Here is a 24,846-nt window from a genome sequence, read left to right on the forward strand (position 1 = left end):
TAGCTTTCTTTTAATGCTTTCTTTAGTTTTGATTTATTACTTCTTTTGAGTTAAACTTTCATTTTGAAGTCCGCTTCATATTGATTATTTTTGCTTTTTTAAAAAAATGTTGGTTCTTATACTGTAGACTCACATTTAAGGGGGAGGCAGTCAGAAGCCATTAGGAGACTCTGCTGGCAGTAAGGGATGGGGAGCCAAGTTTTGTTTTGTTTTGTTTTAACTCTTCCTTGGTCATCATCTCCTTACCCTTTGCTTCCTCCACATGTTAGACGTGGGCTTCTGGAATGCCATGTGTCTCTCATTCACATTTCCTGTGTCCTGTCGCCTGGCTGGGCAGTGCACTGTTGTTCTAGGCTCTAGCCACTCAGCTTAAGGACTTTAAACCAGCTCCCTTTCGTCAGCCTGTGCTTGCACCCTGTCTGCTACTGAACCTGACATTCAGGTCCTGAGCCTCTTGGGATATGAAGACACTGGCCTGCTAACCGTTAGCGTCCCATACACAGGCACTAAAGCTTACAGCCCGCTATGCCTTGTTATAGCCTCATTGAGATCTCATCTTTGTTACCTTCAACTCTTGATTTCTCTATAACTGCCTCATTGTCACTTGAGTTGGATCTTGGGATAAAAAGAAAATTCTTGGACTCTGTCTTCTTTAGTAAGTCTCACGTAATACGTATTTTCAAAGAAATTACCTAATCATATTAGATTTGGGATTGTGCCTTTACTCTATGGAATTTATCCAAAAGACGTATACAATTCACAGAAGAAAGCAAATTTTAATCTTTTAAAATACTGCTTACCTGAAGGGTCTTGACTGATACTGTATAATTTTTGTTTTTATTTTGAAACATTCAGATTAACAGAAAACTTGTAAGAATGTCCTGTTCCTTTTACCTAGGATCCCAGTTGTTAACAGTTTGCCATATTTGCTTTATCACCTCCCGTATGTACGTTTACATGCGCTTTTTTTTTTTCTTGAACCATGTGAGAGTAAGCCGTAGATGTTCTGCCCCTTTACCCCTCCCTTTTGATATGTATTTCATAAGAACAGGGATCTTCTGTACATAGTCACAGAACAAATCAAAGTAATTAAATGTGCATTTGACATCTAAATTATTATTTTATGGCACTTTTTTCCTAGTTCAGGATCCAACCCAGAATCATACCTTATATTCACTCCTCTTATTTCTTTAGTCACCTTCAATCTGGAACAGTGTTAATTTTTCTATTTCAAGACCTTAGCATTTTTGAAGAGTACAGGGAGCTATTTTATAGACTGAGTTGATATTATAATGTTTAATTTTATGTTACATTTCTTTGTTTTTTTCTTGTAGCTCTTAGGAGAGTATGAGTCCCTGGGAAAAGAACACGAACGAGTAAAGGTAATGGTTGGTGATTCATGTTCTGAGTTTCATGGAGGGGCAGAAGCCCTGGGTTGGAAATGAAGAGGGCTGACCCTTTATCTCCCTCTGTTCTCCCCACCCTCCATCCCCCTCTAGCTGCTTGAGTTAGACTACTGACTTCATCTTCTCTGTCAGTGGCCTTATTCTCAAATATTTGCCCACTTAAGTCAATCATTTTTGGATGTGTTAACAAATATTGAATGGCTGTTGCGTTTAAGATGAGATGGAATTTTTAGAAGAGTTTAAGGTATGATATAGATGTAAATAATTATTTCATAATATTTAAATATTAAGTTTTTTAAAGCATTCACTTTTTATGGGGTTGTTTGAATTTATCAATGATGTTTGCTTTCTTAATGAAAGCTTTGTTTGGGAATGAGATATTTGAATTCAGTGAAATCCCACAGTGATGCTGTAAGTGAGGCCCCAAGCATTTCTGCTGCATGGACTACAGGGTAGCAGCCTTTCAAGGTTAGAGGAAGACAGGGAGGCGTTCTGGGGGCTCAGGAGCCAGTCAGGACGTCTGAAACCTCACCAGCACAGTTCTCTGTTTTGCCGTTTACTGAGGTTTTTAGGCAAGTTGTGGCTAAAACATGTCCATTTTAACCCTGGATTGCTTGTAATAAAGCAGAGCATGATAGGCTGTACCTGTTACTACACGGGCTATACACACGGCTGTTGGTGTAAGCCAGTGTTTTGTTCTCTCGGTTTCTCCTTTGAATTATATGTACTGGCTCGTGGTTGATGCTCCCTTTTTGCTGAGTATCCGCATGATTTTCTTTGTAGCTCTCTGGAGTAGCCTTAGATTGGTTTTGTATTATGTATTTTAAAATAAAAACAATCTACCCTATTTCAGTTACTGAATTTTTCCTTTATCTTCATAGGATACATTAAATACCACTGAGAACAAATTGCTGGATGCACACACTCAGATTTCTGATTTGAAAAGGTAAAATGTATTGTCTCACTAATAAGATAATTATGCCTCTGTTCTTTTATCATCTGACTATGTGTCTGTACTGAAAGGAATGAAAGAAAGTTTTTCTTGAGGGTTTTTAGGCATTTTGAGACAGGTTTTATCCTAATCTTCCCCTGACCTGGAAATACATTTGATTTTAGCCAAAGGAGATTTTTTTTTTTTTTTTTTTGGACAGACAGATCACAAGTAGGCAGAGAGAGAGAGAGAGAGGAGGAGGAGGAGGCAGGCTCCCCGCTGAGCAGAGAGCCCGATGCGGGACTCGATCCCAGGACCCCGAGATCACGACCTGAGCCCAAGGCAGAGGCTTTAACCACTGAACCACCCAGGCGCGCTAGCCAAAGGAGATTTTTAAACTGTTAGAGTATGTTGGTGGTTGGGCTTGAGGAGTGTACGTATCCCGAACCATTATGTGCTTTGTCAGCATAGCAAAATCTAAATGATGCTAAACCATTGGAAATCTGTCAAAAAAAAAAAAAAAAAGAAAAAAGAAAAAAAAGAATTTTAACAAGCAGTCTAATTCACTAAATTTTATTTGTGCTCCCAAAAGAAAACAACATTCACCCCAACTTTATGAACATCTGCTTTCTTAAAAACCTGGTGTGGGGACTATATTCATGATCTGATTTGCCTAGTTAGATAGAAACAGAGTCCTAAATCGTCCCTATGCAAATGATTAGATATTTCTAATTGGCTTTGGAGCACGTTTTTTGTATTTGTATTTGGAGATGTGGCCCTTAATTGGAGATTTTGCTCCTCTCCTCAGGACTTCCCATCTGGGAAAATGTGAATGCTGTCTGGCCCTCTCATCCGCCCAGGTCTATTCTGTGATGCATTCAGTTATGCCGATAGCTTCCTTATCTCAGATGGCCATAAAGCATCAGCCCGTTAGAGCTGTTCTTTCTCAAACCTTCCTTGCATCAGGGTAGGCAAGATTTTGAGCTTAAAAGATGAGACAAAGACATGCAAAATTTAAAAGAACAGGAAGAATACCAAGATAACCTCAAAACAATTAATTGGCCCGAGTCCTATTTTCTGTTGGTGAACTTGAAAATAGGCTTTTATTCTGAACATGGCACAGATGAGGTGAATTGCTTGTACACAGAGAATTCGGGGGATTGTTTAGCCTTTGTATCTTTTAAAAACTAGGAAGTTCTTACTGGCTCTTTTATTGGATGTTAAACCTGCTTCCTTTTTTGTGAAAACATTACCTATCTATATTTTATATGCGTGAATATATATGTTTAGAATTAAACACGTTAGAGTTGCACTTTGAGTACTTGAATTTATTTTATTTTTTAATTTAATTTATACCATGAGTTTTGATCTGTAATCAGATTTATAAATCTTTTTAACTTGTCTGTATGAAGTCCATTTGTGTTTCCTTGTATAGTTTAATGTATTTGCCTTTCAGTGTATGTTCCAGTTTTGCTCAGCTTTTTTAAGCTTATTGGTGGCATTTTACTATGAAAACAGGCTCTAAGACCAGCAGTTCTTCTGTCACCATTTTTCTAGAAGTGTCTGTTAAATAAGTAATTTGTAGTTGAGCTATATTTTAAATGTGTACTTAATTTATCTTATTACTTTTGAATTAGAACAATTTCAAAACTTGAAGCTCAGGTCAAGCAAGTAGAGCATGAAAATATGTTAAGTCTTCGCCATAATTCGAAAACTCCCATGAGAGCCTCACGTGCCAAGTAAGTTATTTTGCTTAATCTCTGTAAAGCCAGAAATAGGTACACCCTTTTTTTTTTTTTTAAAGATTTTATTTATTTATTTGACAGAGAGAGATCACAAGTAGACGGAGAGGCAGGCAGAGAGAGAGAGAGAGAGGGAAGCAGGCTCCTGCTGAGCAGAGAGCCCAATGCGGGACTCGATCCCAGGACCCTGAGATCATGACCTGAGCCGAAGGCAGCGGCTTAACCCACTGAGCCACCCAGGCGCCCTAGGTACACCCTTTTATTGAACTGAGAAGCTCATCTGTCTAAGTCATAAGGAAGTCAGAGTTCAATGTCATTATAGAACTTAGATGTGTAAAAACATCTAATTACGGGGCACCTGGCTGGCTCAGTGAGTAGAGCATACGACTCGGGGTGGTGAGTTGGAGCTCCATATTGGACGCAGAGCTTGCTTAAAAAACAAAAAAGTAAAACCATCTAATTATTAGATATCATAAAACCTCTCATGTGGAGGCATGTGCCAAAAGGAGGAAATAGAATCAGATTAGGTATAAAGAGACCTGGAATGTTTTGTTGACTCTTCCCAGCTGTGTGACCTTAAGCAAATCTCTTAGGTTTTTTTGGGAGCTTGACTTCATTATCTCTGAAAACAAGGACATTGAGCTAGAACATCTCAAAAGGTCTTTTAACCCTAAAATTCCAGAAATTTTATTCCTATGTTAATGGGCAGACCTACGAAAATAGATCTTCCTTAGGTTCTATGGATTTTTCTATTTAGTTTTTTTAGTTATTTAAAATTAGCTTTGCTATAATCTCAGAGCATTATCTTCATGATACATTTATAGAGTAGTTTTTTTCATATGAGATTGGTTTTTATTATCATTTTGTAAAGAATATTAAATGAGTAGATCATAAGGTCGTGATAGTGATGTGTATGAGAAAGATTGTTAAATTGTAAATTTTAACCTTTCTAAGTCATTGTCAAATGAGAAACTTTCTCTAGATCTTTGCTCATTGACCTTAAGTTAGAACATAGTGAATTATTTAAAGAAAATATTTTATAATTTATTGAAATGGAACATTTGAGAGAGAACAAGAATGGAATGAGAATTGGGGTCAAGGGAGGTCTTTCTGTGGAGGTGACTTTGTAAGCAGGGCGGTGAGGCCTGTGCTGAGTCGTTGGTGTGGGAGGCATGAGGGAGGGGCATGTTCATTCAGAGAAATGAGCTTTGCTACATCTTAAGGTAGGAAAGAGCTTAACATGTTTAAAGAACCTGGATGAAGCTTGTGTGGCCTGAATATTGCTAGCGAGGGGTGAAGGAGGTCCAGATGAAATCAGACTGTCACATGTCGCTTTCTAAGCCCTGGTCAAGAGTTTGGATTTTACTCTAAGTCTGTTGGGAAGACTTTGAAAGGTTTTATGTGGTAAAATTAGGTCATCTGATTTTTTCCCCTTTTCTTTCTTTTCTTTTCCATTTTCTTCTTTTCTTCTCTTCTCTTTTCTTTTCTCTCCTTCTCTCCTTCTCTCTTTCTTTTTTGAGAGAGCGAGCATGCCCAGGAAGGGGGTGGAAGGGACAGAGGGAGAGGGAGAGAGAGAGAGAATCTTAAGCAGGATCCATGCTCAGTGTGGAGCCCATTGCGGGACACAGTCTCACGACCTGAACGAAAATCGAGTCGGACGCTTAACCAACTGAGCCATCCAAGCGCCCCTGATTTCTTTGTTTTTGTTTGTTTGTTTGTTTTTTAATAAAGATTTTATTTATTTCACAGAGAGAGACGCATAGTGAGAGAGGGAACACAAGCAGGGGGAGTGGGAGAGGGAGAGGGAGAAGGAGGCTTCCTATGGAGTAGGGAGCCCGATGCGGGGCTTGATCCCAGGACCCCGGAATCATGACCTGAGCCACAGGCCGCTGCTTAACGATTGACCCACCCAGGTGCCCCCTGGTTTCTGTGTTTTAACGCACCTGCCATGAGGAGAAGATGGAGAGGAAAAGTAGAAACAGACATATTAATTAGGCGATTGTGGTATTAGGAGAGATGGTGTTCACTGGGTGGTGGCCATAGAAATGGACAGAAGACAAGAGTCTGAGAGACATACTGGAGGTAAAATCCACAGAACATGACATGGCAAGGGGCGCCTGGGTGGCTCCGTTGCTAAGCATCTGCTTTCGGCTCAGGTCATGACCCTAATGTCCTGGGATCGAGTCCCGCATCAGGCTTCCTGCTCAATGGGGAGCCTGCTTCTCCCTCTCCCACTCCCCCTGCTGTGTTCCCTTACTCGCTGTCTCTCTCTGTCAAATAAATAAATAAAATATTTTTTTTTTTAAAAGAATGAGGTGATAATAAGAAAGGGAGGTGTCTGATAATACCTTGGTTTCTGTCTGGAGCAACTCAGGGTGCCACGTACTGAACTAGGGAAGAAATGGGAAGAGCAGACCATGAGGTCAGGATCAGAATTTCTATTTCAAATATTTTAGTTAGAGATTCATACGAATTCCAAGTGGGAATCCAGCAGGTGATTATAAATTTGCATTTGGAACTCTATAGAAATAAAGTCTTAGGCTGGAGTTACAAATTTTAGAATTTCTCATTCTGTAGTGCTTGATCCTGGGATAGGTGATGGGTGTGTGGTGGGAGTTTGTTGTAGGAGAAGCCCGATGTTTCGATGCTGGGGCCAGAGGAGTTGGCCCGAGAACCTGAGGACTGCTAGGGAGTTAGGGGGAACTCTGAAGTGGCCAGCGGTGTGGATGCTGCTGAGAGAGCAAGTGAGGGGACTAGTGACCCTTAGGTGCGCCAGCCAGGCCTTGATGGCCTGGAGAGTGGTTTGTGTGGAGGGACAGATGTGAACATCTGCTGGGCATGTTGTGCAGAGTGAGTGAAAGCAGCCTGTAGGTCTGACAGCTGGAACATTCATATGCTGTGATATACTTACGCACGGGGCTCTGCAGTGTGATGGTGTGTACATTAGGTCAGGGATTGGCAAGCACAGCCCTAGCCCAAGTCCGGTCCGCTGCCCATGCTTGTAGGGCTCATGAGCAAAGAGTAGTTTTTATGTTGTTAAATGTTTGGGAAAAAATCCAAAGAATAGTATTTCATACATGTGAAAATGATATGAAATTCAAGTTTCAGTGTCCATAAATAAAGCTCAGTCATTTACGTATTGTCTGGCTGCTTTGCACGACAGTGGCAAATCTGAGTACTTGCAACAGAGACCATCTGGCCCATAAAACCTATTTATTAAAATGAAACAAAACAAAAACCTATTTATTCTCTGAGTCTTTGTAGGAAAAAATTTGCCAGCCACTTAAGTTGATTGCTAACATGGTTTAATCTTTTTTTTTTTTTTAAGATTTGTTTACTTATTGGAGAGAGAGGGAGAGAGAGCCCAAGTAGGAGGGGCAGAGGGAGGGAGAATCTCAGGCTGACTCCACGCTGAGCGTGGAGCCCAGTGCGGGGCTTGATCTCACAACCTTGAGATCACAACCTGAGCTGCAGCCAAGAGTTGGATGCTTAACTGACTGACTGCACCTCCCAGACACACCTAACATTGATTTAATCCTGAGAACATAATTTGGAACAACAAAAAACCAGTCGCAGAAGAAGTAGGGTCCTATTTATATTGATTTGGCATTTACAACGTATCTTACAGGTTCATACAGAAGTAGTAAAAATATGATGTGTGTGGAATGTTGAATATGAATTTAGTGGAAGTGGTGGCTGAGCACTTACACTAAGGTTATGACATTGGAGGATTGATACCGGTGAGGTCCACAGGGCACTTGGGTTGTGTCTGTAGTGTTCCATTGTTCACAGACATAGAGCGAACAGGGTTCACAAGCAGATGGTTGTGCAGGAGTATAATCTGTATGTCTGTGCACGCCTGAAATATTTTATATTTTAAGTGAGCAGGAACCAATAAAAGATTAATATCTAGGATGTAAAGAACTATAAATCAATAAGAAAAATTCTCAGAAAAATGATAAAAGAGTATGAACAGATGATTCACAGGAAAAAAAAAACTCTAAATGGCTGATAAAATTGAAAAGATGTTCATTTTGCTAGTGATCAGAAAAATGCAAATTAATAAATAAATAGCATGGGCTACCCCTCACACCATCAGATAGGCCAGGCCAGATTCCAGGGCTAATCATTGCAAATTTTGCAAAGATGTGAAGGAACAGGAACTCTCCCGCTACTGGTTGGACTGAAATTCGATAAGCTCGTCTGGAGTGTGAGTTGACAATATCCAGTAAGACTGAAGATGTGTGCACCCCAAGTTCCACAGTTCTGGTTTTGGATATTTACCTCAGGAATTCCTACATGTGTTAATCACAGCACTGTGGAAAGGTGATGCATCAGAAACTAAAATACCCACCGACAGGAGGAAGGAACTGTAAGGTGTGGCATATTTGTACTGTGGGTAGATAGTTCAAATCACGCCCCTGTCTGTGTTAACATGGAGAAATCTGAAGCGTGTAGAGTAGAAACAGCAGCATCACAAGGACGTGTGCATTATGTGGACATAATTTAAAAAATACGTGGACATAATTTAAAAAATGACCTTTCATGCAGAATCTTCTGTCTTAATGTTGAAAACAAATATGGTAAGATGTGAGCATTTGTTAAAACTAAGTACAGGCGAGTGCTTGCAGTAGTCTTTGTAATTTTCTAAGGACGTTTAGAATGTTTAATTTCATTTAAAAATCGAGGGAAAGGGGCGCCTGGGTGGCTCAGTGGGTTAAGCCTCTGCCTTTGGCTCAGGTCGTGATCTCAGGGTCCTGGGATCGAGCCCCGCATCGGGATCTCGGCTCAGCAGGGAACCTGCTTCCCTTCTCTCTCTCTGCCTGTCTCTGCCTACTTGTGATCTCTGTCAAATAAATAAATCTTTAAAAAAAAAAAAATCAAGGGAAAAAGGAAGGGAGTGACTGGGAGTTGAAATAAAAACGAGGAGGGAAGTCGTAAGAGGTTTGGCTGTGGCAGGGAGCAGAGAGAGGAAGATACCTCTTGTCTCCTGGTTTCTTTTTTCCCTCCCAAGTGTGATGCGAGGCTATCAAGTGACTGGCAGGGCAGGGTGAGAGGTCGGAGGAGAGTGGAGAAGGTGTGAGGGAGAGTCCTGGTGGAGAATTGGAGCGCGCTGATTATGGAAAGGTATGTTGTCAGCCGTGTTGGGTGTCCATGAGATGGTAATAACCACTCTCGTGCTAGCCCAAGCCGCACGGTTGGGTGGCTTGCTTTCCAGCAAAGCCTAAATGGAGGACTGTAGACACTCAGGAGTGAGACCACCGTGTTCCTCCAGGCTTAGGTCTCTGCTGCCAGTCGGGAGTGATGGAAGGTGAGTGCGGAAAGGGGGTTAAAGCAGTGAGTAACCGTGCACCCCGGAGTAGGTAGAGGGGAACTGGCGAAGCTAGGGGAAGGGTTGATCAGTCGAAAATGGTGAGGCCAGGGATCATAGGCCTTGGGGTCACAGAGCCTTAGTGATGCTTGAGCACCTTAGCCGAAAGAACCTTCAGAATTGGGATTTTTTTTTTAAAGATTATTTATTTATTTATTTGACAGAGATCACAAGTAGGCAGAGAGGCAGGCAGAGAGAGAGAGAGGGAAGCAGGCTCCCCGCTGAGCAGAGAGCCTGATGCGGGGCTCGATTCCAGGACCCTGGGATCATGACTTGAGCCGAAAGCAGAGGCTTAACCCACTGAGCCCCCCAGGCACTCCCAGAGTTGGGATTTCTCAAGGGAATGTGTTCTCTAGTGATGATGAAGTCCAGTGAATGTTCTCCAGTGGGGGAGGGGAACGAGTAAGCAGGAGCCCGAGTCTAGGCATTGCAGAGAGATCCGGGCAGCTCCTCCTATGGGCAGTGAAGCAGGTGGGCAGGCGCAGGTGCGGAGAAGGTGAGAACGGTCCGGAAGTCTAGCTCAGCGCCGGTTAACGCCCGAAGGGTGAGCCTCAGTTGGGTTAGGGTTTCCATAGGAGGGGAGGCCTGGCCCCCAGCTGCACTACTCAGTACGCAGTGCTGCTCACCATGTGTGGCTTGTTACCTTTAAGGTCATTAAAATGAAATAACACTTAAAGATTGATTCTTCGTCTCACGAGCCACTGGGCAGCATGTGACTAGTGGCTGCCGCGCCGGGCTGTGCAGGTAGAGGAGGTTTCTGTTTTCACAGGAAATTCTCCCGGGCAGTGCTGGTCTGGGAGGAGCAAGAAGAGCCCTATCGCTGCGCCTCCTGGGCCTGAGCTGTGGGTTGGGTGTGAAGCATAGTAAGTGTGGTAGGAAGTTAGTTGGTGTTCAGATCTGTGTAGTCAGAATACCTTGACTGCGATGCAGAAATATTCCGAAGGAACAGAAACCTAAAATAAGACTTCTGTTGGCTCTGGAAACCATAAAATAAGAATTCGTGTATCTAAAATAAGGGGGCTTCTTGCAATTTTGGAATTACTGTACAAATGTGTACATACTGTTTCAAAGCAGGGTGCTCTGTGTATGCGTTCAGCGTGAACTGAAACACGAGCCCATCATGCCTCAGATCGTTTCTCCCCGTCCTAGCACACTGGCCACCTCCGACGTCAGCAGGCGCAAGTGGCTGATCCCAGGGGCGGAGTACTCCATCTTTACCGGCCAGCCTTTGGACGCCCCGGATAACAGAATGGATGACCAGCTGGTGGAAACCTGTGCTCCTGGGTAGGTAGTTTTGTCAGAGGTCAGATTGAGGCTCGGTTACGGTTTCATAGATCTCAGTCACCTTTAAATGTCCGGGAAGGTCTAAAAGAGCCTTCTCTTCGTGGCTTCAGTGTCTTACTTTTGAGGACCAGATTTTTATTTTACTTTGAAAAGCTAATGGGTTTCAGATGCTTTCTGATCAAAGGCCGGGCAGAGGGTCCCCTACCGTGCCCCTGACAGGACAGTGTGCTGTGCACAGTCTCTCAGTTAGGCTAAGGTGTTCACCCTCTCACCTTCTGGACAGCCCACACAACCAGATTACTCCAGAGCTCCACGGAAGTACCATACTTCTGTATGTGCCGGGGTGTGAAGAGGATTGGGAAGCACTGGTCTGTTACACGCAGGTTCAATTTTAGTGTATTTGCGTTGTAAAGCAGACATACTCTTTGTGGAGTGTAATTGTTCGCTCTCATGTCATTCCCCTAACAGGGCCAGGGACCTCTGTCTTAGCTCAGCCTGCTCTATGAAATCACCGTAGACCCGGCAGCTTCAACAGGAAACACTTTTTCCTGCTGTTCTGGAGGCTGAGTCTGAGATTGGGGTGTCAGCGCAGTTGGGTTCTTGGTGAGGGCCCTCTTATTGGGTCTTGGTCTTTCCTCGGTGAATGTGTGCAGACATCTTTTTAGAAGGGCATTAATCCCAGCAAAGGACCCCCTGCTCTCATGATCTCATCTAAATCTAATCACCTCCCCAAGGCCTCATCTCCTAACACCACCCACTGAAGATTGGGGCTTCAACATATGAGTGTTTTGGGGGGCACAAAGACTCAGTTCATAGCACTGCGTGTCTTATAATTATTATTTAAGGTACCATTCTCCTCCGGAAAAGGATTCTTCATCTGGAAGTTCACCAAGAAGCTTATCGATAACAAAACAAAGAGAGACTTCAGATACACCAGTCATGAAAGCTTTAAAAGAACTCGATGAAGGAAAAATATTTAAAAATTGGGGCACACAGACAGAGAAAGAGGACACCTCAAATAGTAAGCATTTTTTCCTTGTTTGATATAGATAGATAATAGATTATAGATACCTTCCTCTTTGCCCCCAATTATATCACCTTCCTTAAATACTCTGGCTCCTAATTTATTGCAGTCATGGCATAACTTGCTGCTTTTATACAAGGCAGACTACATGTTACACTTTTTTTTAAAGGATTTTATTTTTATTTATTTATTTATTTATTATTTTTAAAGCTTTTATTTATTTTTAAAGATTTTGTTTATTTATTAGACAGATCACAAGTAGGCAGAGAGGCAGGCAGAGAGAGAGGAAGGGAAGCAGGCTCCCTGCTGAGCAGAGGGCCCGACATGGGGCTCAGTCCCAAGACCCTGGGATCATGACCTGAGCCGAAAGCAGAGGCTTTAGCCCACTGAGCCACCCAGGTGCCCCCCCCCCTTTTTTTTTTTTTGACAGAGACACAGCGAGAGAGGGAACAGAAGCAGGGGGAGCGGGAGAGGGAGAAGCAGGCCTCCTGCTGAGCAGGGAGCACAATGCAGGGCTCGGTTCCAGGACCCCGGGATCATGACCCGAGCCGAAGGCAGATGCCCAACGACCGAGCCACCCAGGTGCCCCGGATTTTATTTTTATTTTATTTGACAGAGAGAGCACAAGCAGGGGGAGAGACAGGCAAAGGGAGAGGGAGAAGCAGGCCTCCCTCTGAGCAGAGTGCCCAATGCGGGACTCGATCCCATGACCCTGGGATTATGACCTGAGCCAAAAGCAAACAATTAAGGACTGAGCAACCCAGCGCCCTATGTTCTGATTAGTAAAGATTTATGAAGCGTTCTTAAAGATATTTGGAAATTTTCTATATCAGTTTGTCATTGGAAAGTTATGATAGACATTTAGTATTCATAAAGTGAGGTGTAGTGTTTTTTTTTCTAATTGTATTTATTTATTTAACAGAGAGAGATATCACAGTAGGCAGAGAGGCAGAGGAGGAAGCAGGCTCCCCGCTGAGCAGAGAGCCCTACTCGGGGCTCCATCCCAGGGCCCTGGGATCATGACCCGAGCCGAAGGCAGAGGCTCAACCCACTGAGCCACCCGGGCACCCCTGGTGTAGTGTTTTTTACTCTCCCTTTCTTGGTTACTGAGCATCTCTCAGGAAGACAAGAAGTATCTTTTTTTTTTTTTTTTAAAGAATTTGTTTACGTATCTGACAGAGCGAGAGAGTACAAGCAGGGGGAACAGTAGAGGCAGAGGAAGAAGCAGGCTCTGTGCTGAGTAAGGAGCCCTATTGCGTGACTCAATCCCAGGACCCTGGGATCATGACCAGAGCTGAATGCAGACATTTAACCATCTGAGCCACCAGGTGCCCCCCCCTTTTTAAAGATAATTTTATTTTTTTTATTTTTAAGTAATCTCTACATCTGATATGGGGCTCGAAATCATAACCCCAAGATCAAGAGTCACATGTTTTTCCAACTGAGCCCGCTGAGCACCCCAGGAAGTACCTTGCTCAACAGCTCACCAGTGCTCACATCTCTTCGTACTCACTCTAGTGCTCACTTGATCGGGTCTGCTGATTGCATTGTCCAATCCCGGGCATTGCATCTTGGAAGAAATATCTGCTAGTAAATAAATCAGTAACTTCCTAAAAATAATCTCTCTTGAAAAATCGCCATGAATGGCAATTGTAAAGAGGGAGCCAGAATGAATTCATTATAAACCCCCACATTTGTTCTTCATCAAGCATTTTTTAATCCTTACAATGTGTATTTGCAAATAATCATTCTAACCTAGATAGTGAGAATGGCTTGCTTGGTGTAATCTTTTCTTAATGAAGGCAGCCAACCGGCTCAGGTTTGTTTTGTTTGTTGACTTTTTAACAATTTGTCTGTTACAGAATTAGCAAATCCTCGGCAAACGGAAACGTCAGTCAGTGCAGGTCGGTCCCCAGAGAAATGCGCCCAACAGAGGCAGAAGAGATTTAACTCAGCTTCACAGAGATCGTCGTCTTTACCACCTTCAACTCGTAAATCAAGTACCCCAAGTAAGAGTTAGATGTAATAGGTCTCCTGGGCTCAAAAGAGTGGCATCTGAGCTGTGCACACACGTCTGACGTTCTTTTTCCCTCATGTTCTCTAGCACCTACTAGAATACTCTGAGAACAGGGTCCCTAAAAAGGGTCTTGCTCAGTAATACCATCTGACTGTACAGACGCTGTGACGATAGGTGAAGAAATTATCACAGCATACTGTTTTGTGTGTGTCCAGCAGATTCCATTTTGCAACTTATGCCATTTCACAGTTTTTGAGAGCGTTGACAACTATCTGATTAAACATTAGTTCAAACAAATTAATTTAAACTAATTTAACCTGGAAAAGATGCTTCTTTGCATATATAGTTACGTCTGGTTTCTTTAGTCAGTTACAGTTACGGTTCTAAAGGTTAGGCATTGGATTTCTGTTTTCTTGATTTTTATATTCAGAACAGCTAAAGATATTTCTGTGTCCCCCGCCCCGTGTGATGGAGCGAGTGTGTGTGTCCCTGTGTGATGGGAGCGGGAGCCAGCGTTGGTGTGTATCTGTGTGACTGGAGTGCGCGCCAGCGATTGTGTGTCCCCCTGTGACGGGAATGTGCGCTGGGCACTGGTGTTTCCATCTTATTTCCAGTCGACTTCTAAAATCCTGAAAAACCAGTTTTGAGTCTGAGTGCTGACCCTGCAGTCGGATACACTAAAATGTTGACAGTGGTTCCCTCTAGGTGTTAGGATTATGAATTATTTTTAATTTTGTATGCTCTTACTTATCTTTCAGAAAGTTTTATAATAAAATTGTATTCCATTAAAGTTAGAAAAGAGTACTGAGAAAGGAAGTATGTTCTGCCAATATATGTATTGTATAGAAGGAAAAGTGAATTTCCTCTTCATTTTCTTCTGTAGCAAAAAGAGAGATTATGTTAACGCCAGTGACTGTGGCTTATAGTCCAAAGCGATCCCCAAAAGAAAATCTCTCCCCAGGATTTAGTCATCTACTGAGCAAAAATGAAAGCAGTCCAACTCGGTAAGTTCTCTAAAATAGTAGAATAAAATATTAGTGATTTTTTTTTTTTAAGTGTCAGCTTATGCCTATAGTTATCACTAATTTTTCAGTTGCCAGTGGGAACCCTGTGGATTTAAATCATTTAAATGAATGTCATATTAAAAATAAAAGAGTACTGTAATCCATGAAAACAGTTTTTAACTATGGAAACTGGCTACTACTGAGTTTAAGTACTGCGTCAGAGTCCCTTCCAGCTTTTGGGTATAGAATGACAATTCTTTGTTTTCCTGAAAAGGTTTATGATACAGGGCGATTTTTGAGCCATTTGTATAAGAGAGCGGGCTGTCCTGGGAGGGCCCTGGCAATATGCGTAAGTTTCCCTGGGTGCTTGGGACAGTTGTCCTCTTTCTGAAGCAGCGTGGTCACAGGACGTGCTCCTGTGGGGGGCCATGGATCCCTACGCTGTAAGAGCTGGCCACCTGGCTCGGTCAGGCTCTTGAGAAATTCCTTAAGCACAGTGAACCTCAGTTTCCTTTTCTGTAAAACAGGGATAATAATACTTGGCCCGCGTGTATTATAACTTGTTATAAAGATTGGAGGAGTTAATGTATGGGTAAATGCTTTAAGTCTCTAATACATGAATATAATTTGGTGTTAGAAAATATAAATTAAGCTTCAGTTTTAGAAAATTACATGACCAGCTTTCTTTTTTAAAAAATACGTGAATATGTGAGTTAACCGGACACCAGCTCAGCTTTCTAATGGAGATAGGGAAAATCAATTAACATTTTTTTCTCACAAGTAACTTGCTTCATTCAATAGATTTGATATACTTTTGGATGATTTAGATACTGTTCCTGTGTCTGCTTTACAACGTACCAATCCAAGAAAACAACTCCAGTTTCTTCCTCTAGATGACTTGGAAGGTATCTTTTCCTAAAAAATTACTAGTTATGGTTTTAGTCATTCATTTTGTGAATTTCTAATATCTTTTCAAGGTCCTAAATAGTGTAATATCCTGCACTTAAAAAATTTTTCTGCCCAAGGGCCTCTAAGAACACGCATTGGTGCGGCTCATATTATGTGTCAGGGCTATTATCCTGATAGAAAAGTTGGAAAACTGAGGTACAGACATTGTTAATGCTTACCAGAGCCATACTGTTCCATTTCTCTCTTTTATGTTCTGGCATTTCTGTGCAACTTGGGCAGTGGGTTATTTTTTTTTTTTCTTTTTTCTCATTTATCTTTGAAGTTTGGAATAAAGTACAAGATAATGCATATGAGTCACCTGGGCAGGCCCCGTAAGATGCTGGCTCTGGGGGCGCCTGGGTGGCTCAGTGGGTTAAGCTGCTGCCTTCGGCTCAGGTCATGATCCCAGGTCCTGGGTTCAAGCCCCACATCGGGCTTTCTGCTCGGCGGGGAGCCTGCTTCCTCCTCTCTCTCTGCTTGCCTCTCTGCCTACTTGTGATTTCTCTCTGTCAAATAAATAAATAAAATCTTTAAAAAAAAAAAAAAAGATGCTGGCTCTGCACTGTTGGTTCGGGTTTGTGTCCGCTAAATGTGAGCTTAGCACTTAACTTTTTTTTTTTTTTGCTTTAAGTTTACTTAAAGTTCTTTTGAGCTTACAGAAAGTTTATATACCTTCTCTTAGGGACGTTGTACAGATTGTCCAACCGAGAGCAAAACTTTTAGAATTCTGTGGAGGAAAAGCACTGACTAAATGTGATTATTGTGTTTCTTTTTGTTACTTTTTTTGGCATGTGGCGGCCCTTAGATAACATATATAGTTACGTATATGATCGGTCAGGAAGATGGATATGAAATAAAAGAAAATCCTTTTCTCTCTGACAGAAAAAAAATACTCAGAAACAGCCACCGACATCCATGCTAATCATAGCCCTTCTCCCGAACTGTTGCCAAATGGAGTGAAGAGAGTGTCTGTGAGATCAGCCTGGGAGAAGAATAAATCAGTTAGCTATGAACAGTGTAAGCCCGCGTCAGTAGCACCACATGGTAATGATTTTGAGTATACAGCAAAAATTAGGACCCTAGCTGAAACGGAACGGTTTTTTGATGAACTTACAAAAGAAAAAGACCAGGTAAAAACAAACAAAAACTTAAAAAAAAAAAACAAAAAAACCAAACCTTTTTCTGAACTTAATGCCTATGTCTGAGGAATAGTCAGAAGGGAATTACGGAGTCAGACTGTGCCAGAAGCTTCTGTGGCTTGCACAGCAAAGCCGCGCTGGGAGCGAGTTTGAGCTGAGCTGTCCTTGCTGACCGGGGCAGGGGGAGCAGAGGTGAAGGCCAGGCGGACAAGGAAGTACTAGGCCGAAGCCTGTCCTTTCCATTCTGTTACAGATGTCCCTGCCACTCATCAGAAATCTTCTGTTTTTATTTAAATTTTGTTTGTGTGTCAACAGATTGAGGCGGCACTAAGTCGAATGCCTTCTACTGGAGGACGAATCACTTTGCAGACAAGATTAAACCAGGTGAACCGTCTTAGCTTGAATCTGCGTTGGTGGTGTGGTGCGGGCTGGTGCTCATTTAGCCGAGATGATGTGTTAGGCGTCCTGAAGCAACTGGGCCAGACTTTTAGCCTTTTAGGAAGTGTTTGGTGATTATAGTATATTTTAGAACTGCACTGTGGCTTTCTGGAGTAAAAAGTGATTTTTCCTTTATACTTAATGAAAAAGACGTTCCTGCCACTATGCAATATGGCTTTGAACAGATCTTACATTAAGCATCTCCCCTCAGCTCAGGTCATGATCCTGGGGGTCTTGGGATCCAGCACCCCTGTGTCGGGCTCCCTGCTCAGTGGGGAGTCTGCTTCTCCCTCTCCCTCTGCCCCTCCCCCAGCTCTTGCTTGCGCTTGGGTGCACTTGCTCTCTCAAATAAATAAAATCGTCAAAAAAAAAAAAAAAAAAAAAAAGAGGGGCGCCTGGGTGGCTCAGTGGGTTAAGCCGCTGCCTTTGGCTCAGGTCATGATCTCAGAGTCCTGGGATCGAGCCCCGCATCGGGCTCTCTGCTCAGCAGGGAGCCTGCTTCCTCCTCTCTCTCTGCCTGCCTCTCTGCCTACTTGTGATCTGTCAAATAAATAAATAAAATCTTAAAAAAAAAAAAAGAGAGAGAGAGAGAGAGAGAGAGATGTGATTCCATTATCGAGCAGGAGATGGTGCAGGCGAAGCAGCTCATGTGCACTTTTTTTAGTTGCTTTCCAGAGAGAATCAAAATGCATGAAGCCATGGGACTTTGAAAATCTGCTCTTTTTGTAACATTTTAAGCTTAACAACAAGGATATGTCTCTTACATAACTGCATGTTTTGGCTTTTCAGTGCTTTAACTTCAGGAAAAATTCATTTTCAGATTGATCTGTGATACCAGAAGGAGAAAAAGCAAACAGCAGAGGTCTTTCCTTGGGCCTGCATGCCTAACTTCTCCTTAAGACTTAAGTCTGTTACTGTTTTTGTTGGTCCCAAAGTCCTTAGTCAATAATTTATAAGACTCAACACATGAAACTCTTCTTCCTATCGGGAAGGCAGAAGGAAAACTTGTAGATACTCTTGATTCCAAACTTATCTGAAACATTTGTTTAATATAGTTTTATATAATGATCGTAAGCTTTTAAAGTAATTTAAAAGGGAGTAGATCCTGTTCATACATGTCAAAGCTGTTCGTCCAGTAAGGAGACCAGTGACAGCAAAAAGGGACTGAAGATGCTTATATATGATTCGTAAATGAAAAGAGTAAAATTGGGCAAAAAAAAAAAAAATTCAGTCTCACCCATGAGTAAAAAACTACACATTTGTACAAAAGCTTCATTTTTTGAAAAGATTTTATTCATTTGAGAGACAGAAAGAGCATGAGTTGGGGGAGGGGCAGAGGAAAAGGGAGAAACAGACTCCCTGCTGAGCAGGGAGTCTGACATGGGGCTCCATCCCAGGACCACAGGATCATGACTTGAGCTGAAGGCAGATGCTTAAGCAGGCATACAATTAACCAACTGAGCCACCCAGGTGCTCCAAAGCATAAAAAAAAAAAAAAAGATTTATTTAATTATTTTGAGAGAAAGTGTGCAGGCCCTGGTTAGGGGAGGGTCCAGAGGGAGAATCTCAAGTAGACTCTCCCCATGATGCCTGGGGCCTGACTCAGGGCTTGATTTCATGACCCATGAGATTATGACCTGAAACCAAGAGCCAGCTGCTCAACCAAATAAGCCACCCAGGCACCCCAAAAAAGCATCATTTAAAAACAAAAACAAAACCTTACATAGGCAGGTATTTAAACACACACACACACACACACACACACACACACCCCAAAAAAACCAAAACAGTACACGGGTGTAGAAAAGCATGTTCTCATACACGGCAGGTGGAAGAGGAAATTGTCACAAACCTTTTGGAATATAGTTTGACCTAGATCCAGAGCTTTAGATTTTTTTTTTTTAAAGATTTTATTTATTTATTTGAGAGAGAAACAGTGAGAGAGAGCATTAGAGAGGAGAAGGTGAGAGGGAGAAGCAGACTCCCCATGGAGCTGGGAGGCCGATGTGGGACTCGATCCCGGGACCCTGGGATCATGACCTGAGCCGAAGGCAGTCGTCCAACTAACTGAGCCACGCAGGCACCCTAGAGCTTTAGATTATTGTATTTTTTCAGACCAAGCATTTTTCTTCTTGGAATGATTCCTAAGGCAATGCTTACAAATGTGTGCAAAGAAACCTTTTTAAGAATATTTATTGCAGGATTATTTATGGTATCCAACATTAAAAGCAACCTAAATTTCTACTAAAAGATAGTTGGTTAGGGGCACCTGGGTTGCTCAGTTGTTAAGCGCCTGCCTTCAACTCAAGACATGATCCCAGGGTCCTGGGATCGAGCCCCGCATTGGGCTCCCTGCTCAGCGGGAAACCTGCTTCTCCCTCTCCCACTTCCCCTGCTTGTGTTCCCTCTTTAGTTGTGTCTGTTTCTCTGTCAAATAAATAAATAACATCTTTAAAAAATAAATAAAAGATTTTTGGTTAAATCTAATGGAATATTGTACACTAATTTAAAATGATATCATAGAAAGATATTTCATAACGAAAGTTCAGTTGAAAAATGTTTTGAAGTAGTGAATTTGATTCTGTTTTTATTTTTCTTCTTAATGATGTGGGTATCTACACAAAAACCCCAGGAAAGAGGAACTGGTTATTTTTACTCCTCTGTCTTCTGAGTATTTTATCATGAATGTGTGATCCTTTTATTATTTTTTTATTTTAATTTCTTATAAAGATTTTATTTGAGAGCGAGCAGGTAAGAGAGAGCACGAGCCAGGGAGCTCATCTTGGGGCTCCATCCAGGGACCTGAGCTGAAGGCGGCCACTTAACCGACTGAGCCACCCAGGCTCCCCTCGGGTGATCCTTTTATTTTTTTATTTTTATTTATTTATTTTTTTAAAAGATTTTATTTATTTGCCAGAGAGAGAGATCACAAGTAGGCAGGGAGGCAGGCAGAGAGAGAAGGGGAAGCAGGCTCTCTGCTGAGCAGAGACCCCAATGTGGGGCCCGATCCCAGAACCCTGAGACCATGAACTGAGCTGAAGGCAGAGGCTTAATCCACTGAGCCACCCAGGCGCCCCTATTTATTTTTATTTTTTAAAAATTTTTATTTATTTATTTGACAGACAGAGATCACAAGTAGGCAGAGAGGCAGGCAGAGAGAGAGAAGGGGGTGGAAGCAACAGGCTCCCTGCTGAGCAGAGAGCCTGATGTGGGGCTCTGAGATCCTGACCTGAGTTGAAGGCAGAGGCTTTAACCCACTGAACCACCCAGGTGCCCCAGGTGATCCTTTTGTAATCCTTTTGGAATTTTAAAGTTTTATTTAAGGATACCATTGGAGTTAAGATTGAATAAAGTATCTAAAATGATAAATTTATATTCCAGGTGCTATTTATTTAATCGTAATAGTGCTTATTTATTTATTTATTTGAAGATTTTATTTATTTGACAGAGATCACAAGCAGGCAGAGGGGTTGGGGAGCAGGCTCCCTGCTGAGCAGAGAGCCCAATGTGGGGCTCAATCCCAGGACCCTGAGATCACTACCTGAGCCAAAGGCAGAGGCTTAGCCCACTGAGCCCCCCAGGCGCCCCATGTACTGCTTGTTTAAAAATAGCAGTTGTTACATTGATTCTTTGTGAAGAATTGTTTCTTGCAAGAAACTCCTCCAGTGTATTCCCTCTTTTTTAACTTACACATTCTTGTCAGAAGAAAGTTGCTTGACATACACCTAAGTGGGATAAGGCACTCACCTGATTCTTCTGGTGACTTGTGTAAAGTGCCTCTGGGCTCCTCTTGGTCTATCCTCAGTGCCCCAGAGGCTGAGAGTCACCTTCTCGCCGATGGTCCCGTTGCCCTTGCTGAGATTTTCACACCCTGCAAGCAGCAGGGTACTGGGGCTGTTAGGGTGCTGAGTGCAGCATTTATTCTGAATGGTTGAGACTCTGATTTGCGTTGTTTAAAGAGACAATATAAATAAGAGGAAATGTATAAAAAACACAACTCTGTAATTTGAATGTTTCTGCCTGCTCCTTTGCTAAAAGAAAGGTCAGTTTGGTGGTAATCAGAGAACCAGTGAACCTGATCTAGAATTCTGATGCAACTTCTCCTGTGATTTCCCCTTAGGAAGCCTTGGAAGATCGTTTGGAAAGGATTAATCGAGAACTGGGCTCAGTTCGAATGACATTAAAGAAATTTCATGTGTTGCGCACCTCTGCAAATCTTTGAGATCTGTAGCCATTAAATTTTGAGACGTTTTTGTTTGCACTAATGTATAATTATGCACTCAGAAAAGGCAAACTATTTTGTACTGTTTATAAGCCTTCAAATAGTAGTTTTACAATCATGCTATTCTTTACACTTGCTGTTTTATACTTCAAATGGCCACATATTTTCAAGATATTTTTGTTATGCTCAGGAATCTCTTGTATATTTTACTATTTAAAAAGTATTATTTTTAAATAGTATAAGTCTCCAGTTTATATCAATAGTAAGGAAATGTAAACAGGGGAGGCAGCTTGTTTCTAAACAAATAGTGTTATCCTTTTACAATTAACTTTGCACACTAATTTTATATACTTGTTCTACATTGTGAATATGATTCTTTTTTTAAAAAATAAATGCTTAAGAATAGCTTCCATAATAAACCAATACATGCTGAATGCAAAAAAAAAAAAAAAGAAAGAAAAGAAAAAGAATGCAGCATACCCTGGATTTTAGTTGTGTTGAGATTTTTTTTTTCTTAATGGTAATGCAGTTCCTGTTAGGAACAAGTCTTAGAGTGATTATTACAATAGTAATAATGGAACTATTGGAAGTAATGGAATATTGGAAAGCTTTGGAAACTGTGAATAACTCATTTTGTTTCCCTTGAACTTTATTGTCTGTAAGGAAAGAGAAATGAGCGCTGTTATTCTCTAATGTTGTCATATATGTAGTACTTTCCAGAAAACGGTAAGCCGTTGGGGGAGCCGGGGCTTTCTGCCCAGCATTCCGAGTGAAACCATGTCCTTCCGGTGGCCATAAGGTGATGGTGGATCAAGCTTTGATGAAAGACCACCACCCATCGAGGGTTCAGATTGGCCCTGGTTTCTGCCATCAGAGCCACTGAGCAGATGTTTTCAACCCTGCTGACCCCCACCACCCCCGCCAAAAAAAAAAAAAAAAAAAACCCTCCAGCCGTGGCAGGGGCTGTCAGGATGCTAGGTGTAGATTAGAGTCCCCTCCCCTTACTGTGCACAGGCAGGGAATGTGTGCGGATGATGCGTGGGCCTTTCCTTGGGCCTTGCTGGGGAGCTGCAGCTCACGGCCTTGGCAGCGGCACTCGGGCGGAGGCTGTGCTCTGATCAGCAGCACCAGCAGGTGTGTGTTCTGACCCCTGGCCAAGTCCGGGCTGCCCCACTGCCCACTTTTCGGGGGCCGGTAGGAATCCAGTGCCCACATATCCGTGTACATGTTCATCAGTAGACTCATTCTAAACTTTCAGAATTGATTGCCACTGATGATGCTCAGGTTTTAAAGTTTGGTTTTCTTTTGAACGTTTTCTTCTTATGTGACTCTTAGCGGCTTGTAGTTATAATGAGCCAAGCCAGGCATCACTGCACTAGGGTCTGTGTATGCCTTTGAGCAGGGATCTCAAACTGCGCCCTTCACCAAAGCTTACCTGGCTGAGCTCTGGGCCTGTTGCCCCAGCAGGCTCCCTTCTCAGCTTCCTGGGTGGTCCTCCGTCAGGAGGGGCCATCTGACACCTGCCTCTTCTGTTCCTCTCCGTGAATCGAACCTTTGCTCCCATCTCCTGCCAACAGTTGAAGACCTTGGGCTAATCACAATTATTCATCAACAGAATAAGTGCCTTTATTCATAGTACTTTTTTCTAACCTTTTTTTTTTTTTTAAAGTCAACTAGTTAAAGAATAAGTTAATTTTAATCAAGCTCCAGTACAGCTGTGTCAAGACCTAGTAAAGGGATCGACTTTACTGATGGTTATTACCTTTGTGTTCCTATATGTGATATTAGAATCTAACTTGAAAATTATTAGGATATTCCTTGTTCCCTCCTTTTATCATGAAGTCCACTACCTTCTCAAGAATAGGAAATTGCCATTTCAGAAGTTTTATCTTGTGAAGGAGTTATCTTTTTAGTAGTCTCTATCGGCTTATTCTAAGAAAGATCTGAAACCCCATCAAAACCTCTTCTATGCCTCTCAGAAAACATGTGCTTTGATTTTTTAAATGTATAATAAATTGTATCAGTCACTTATTTAAACATTAAAAAAAAACCTTTTCATAGCTGTGAAGAGGAGAACCAAGGAAAATCCTTTCAGCCATCTTTCCCTTTTTCGTGCTTAATTTACAAACACAGAACGCTGCACTTAAAAGCAACTCAACCCCCAGAAGTGGCGATGTTAGAAAGTTGCGGGTGTCCCTGGGAGGTGAATTGCTTGGGTCCCCGGCTGGGGCTGAGCTGCTGGAGAGTAACAGCCTGAGAGCACCTTCCACTTCGGGGAAGTGCCTCTTTTAATGCAAATAGAGTTTACTCACTCTTTTCCCGTGGTTCTGTCCCTTTCATAGTACCTGTTCTGGCTGACAGCAGTAGAGGTGGCTAAGGGCAGAGCTGCTGGGCGGCACAGGGAGAGCCAGGCGGACCTGGGTCACCACCAGGCTCAGGCCTGCCCGCCTCCGCCTCCGCAGCAAGAGATAAGATGAAACGATAAGCTTCCTTCCATTTTAAAGGAGATTATGTACAGTACCTGGTGCTTCATAACTTTTCAACAAAAAGTACACATTTCAGATTCATTCTGAGTTAATCAGGGCTTTGAAGTAGTGATTTAGGACTTTTTAAATAGGAAAGTAGGTTGTGCCCCCCTAATTGATTTAAAAATTGCCTTGGGTTGATTGACGTTTCTGTTAGGTGGTCTAAGATGATCTCTCCACCTTTTTGCAAGAAAAAAAAAAAAAAGATTTCTTGGAGTTCATATGATCTTCCTGGTGTGAGGTGTTTGTTTTTTGACTATTAAAACTGGTAACTGTTGGGTAGAAGTTCAGAAGCATCTTAAATAGGTGATCTGGGGGTTATTTGATGTAAACATAGGTTATTTTCCTTAAAAGAAAAAAAGAAAAGGTTTTGTCCATGTAACCAAAATAATGGCTCCTTTGAATGTCCCATAATTAGAGATCCAAGGTGGTGGCCTCTAAGGCAGGACCGCAGGAAGGCCGGTCTGCAGTAGGCATCAGAAGGGCCACATGAAGACGAGGGTTGTTTTTAGAGTTTGCTTCCCCTTCTTAACTCTGAAGACTCAGGCGCTTTGCTGAATGCTTTTTAAATTTGAATTCTGCCCTTACATATGTAGTAAAATTAGACATTTTTGTCATTTTAATTTTTATCTCAGAAGCAATTTTCATTACATTTTAATGTGTCACTTGTGCTGCGAGTCTTTAAGAAGCTTTAAAAAGTAAGTGCATACCTAGCACCCTTCACGAGTCCTACAGGTAAATCATGTTTACCCGTCATGAGAGTGTGCATGGTCATGAGATGTACAGGTCTGATTA

At 42.2% G+C, this 24,846-nt stretch overlaps 1 protein-coding gene across 9 annotated transcripts in view; it reads left to right on the forward strand.

Moving 5' to 3' along the window:
* The window catches only part of MPHOSPH9 (M-phase phosphoprotein 9), a 68,103-nt gene extending 43,862 nt beyond the window's left edge, over positions 1–24,241 (forward strand). For 7 of the 9 annotated variants that reach the window (XM_047696313.1, XM_047696314.1, XM_047696315.1 and 4 more), the window contains 11 exons: positions 1,335–1,382; positions 2,288–2,352; positions 3,975–4,076; positions 10,600–10,734; positions 11,580–11,755; positions 13,621–13,767; positions 14,659–14,779; positions 15,581–15,684; positions 16,610–16,857; positions 17,182–17,250; positions 21,425–24,241. In XM_047696313.1, the coding sequence (XP_047552269.1) occupies positions 1,335–1,382; positions 2,288–2,352; positions 3,975–4,076; positions 10,600–10,734; positions 11,580–11,755; positions 13,621–13,767; positions 14,659–14,779; positions 15,581–15,684; positions 16,610–16,857; positions 17,182–17,250; positions 21,425–21,526 (1,317 nt within the window). In that variant the 3' untranslated portion in view covers positions 21,527–24,241. Of the gene's footprint in view, positions 1–1,334; positions 1,383–2,287; positions 2,353–3,974; positions 4,077–10,599; positions 10,735–11,579; positions 11,756–13,620; positions 13,768–14,658; positions 14,780–15,580; positions 15,685–16,609; positions 16,858–17,181; positions 17,251–21,424 lie in introns of those variants that run through there. The other 2 variants (XR_007121774.1, XM_047696318.1) reach the window with 2 other exon arrangements.
* Positions 24,242–24,846: the final 605 nt, after the last annotated feature.

The sequence above is a fragment of the Lutra lutra genome, chromosome 12, assembly GCF_902655055.1.
Source record: "Lutra lutra chromosome 12, mLutLut1.2, whole genome shotgun sequence".
Taxonomy (NCBI): Eukaryota; Metazoa; Chordata; class Mammalia; order Carnivora; family Mustelidae; genus Lutra; species Lutra lutra.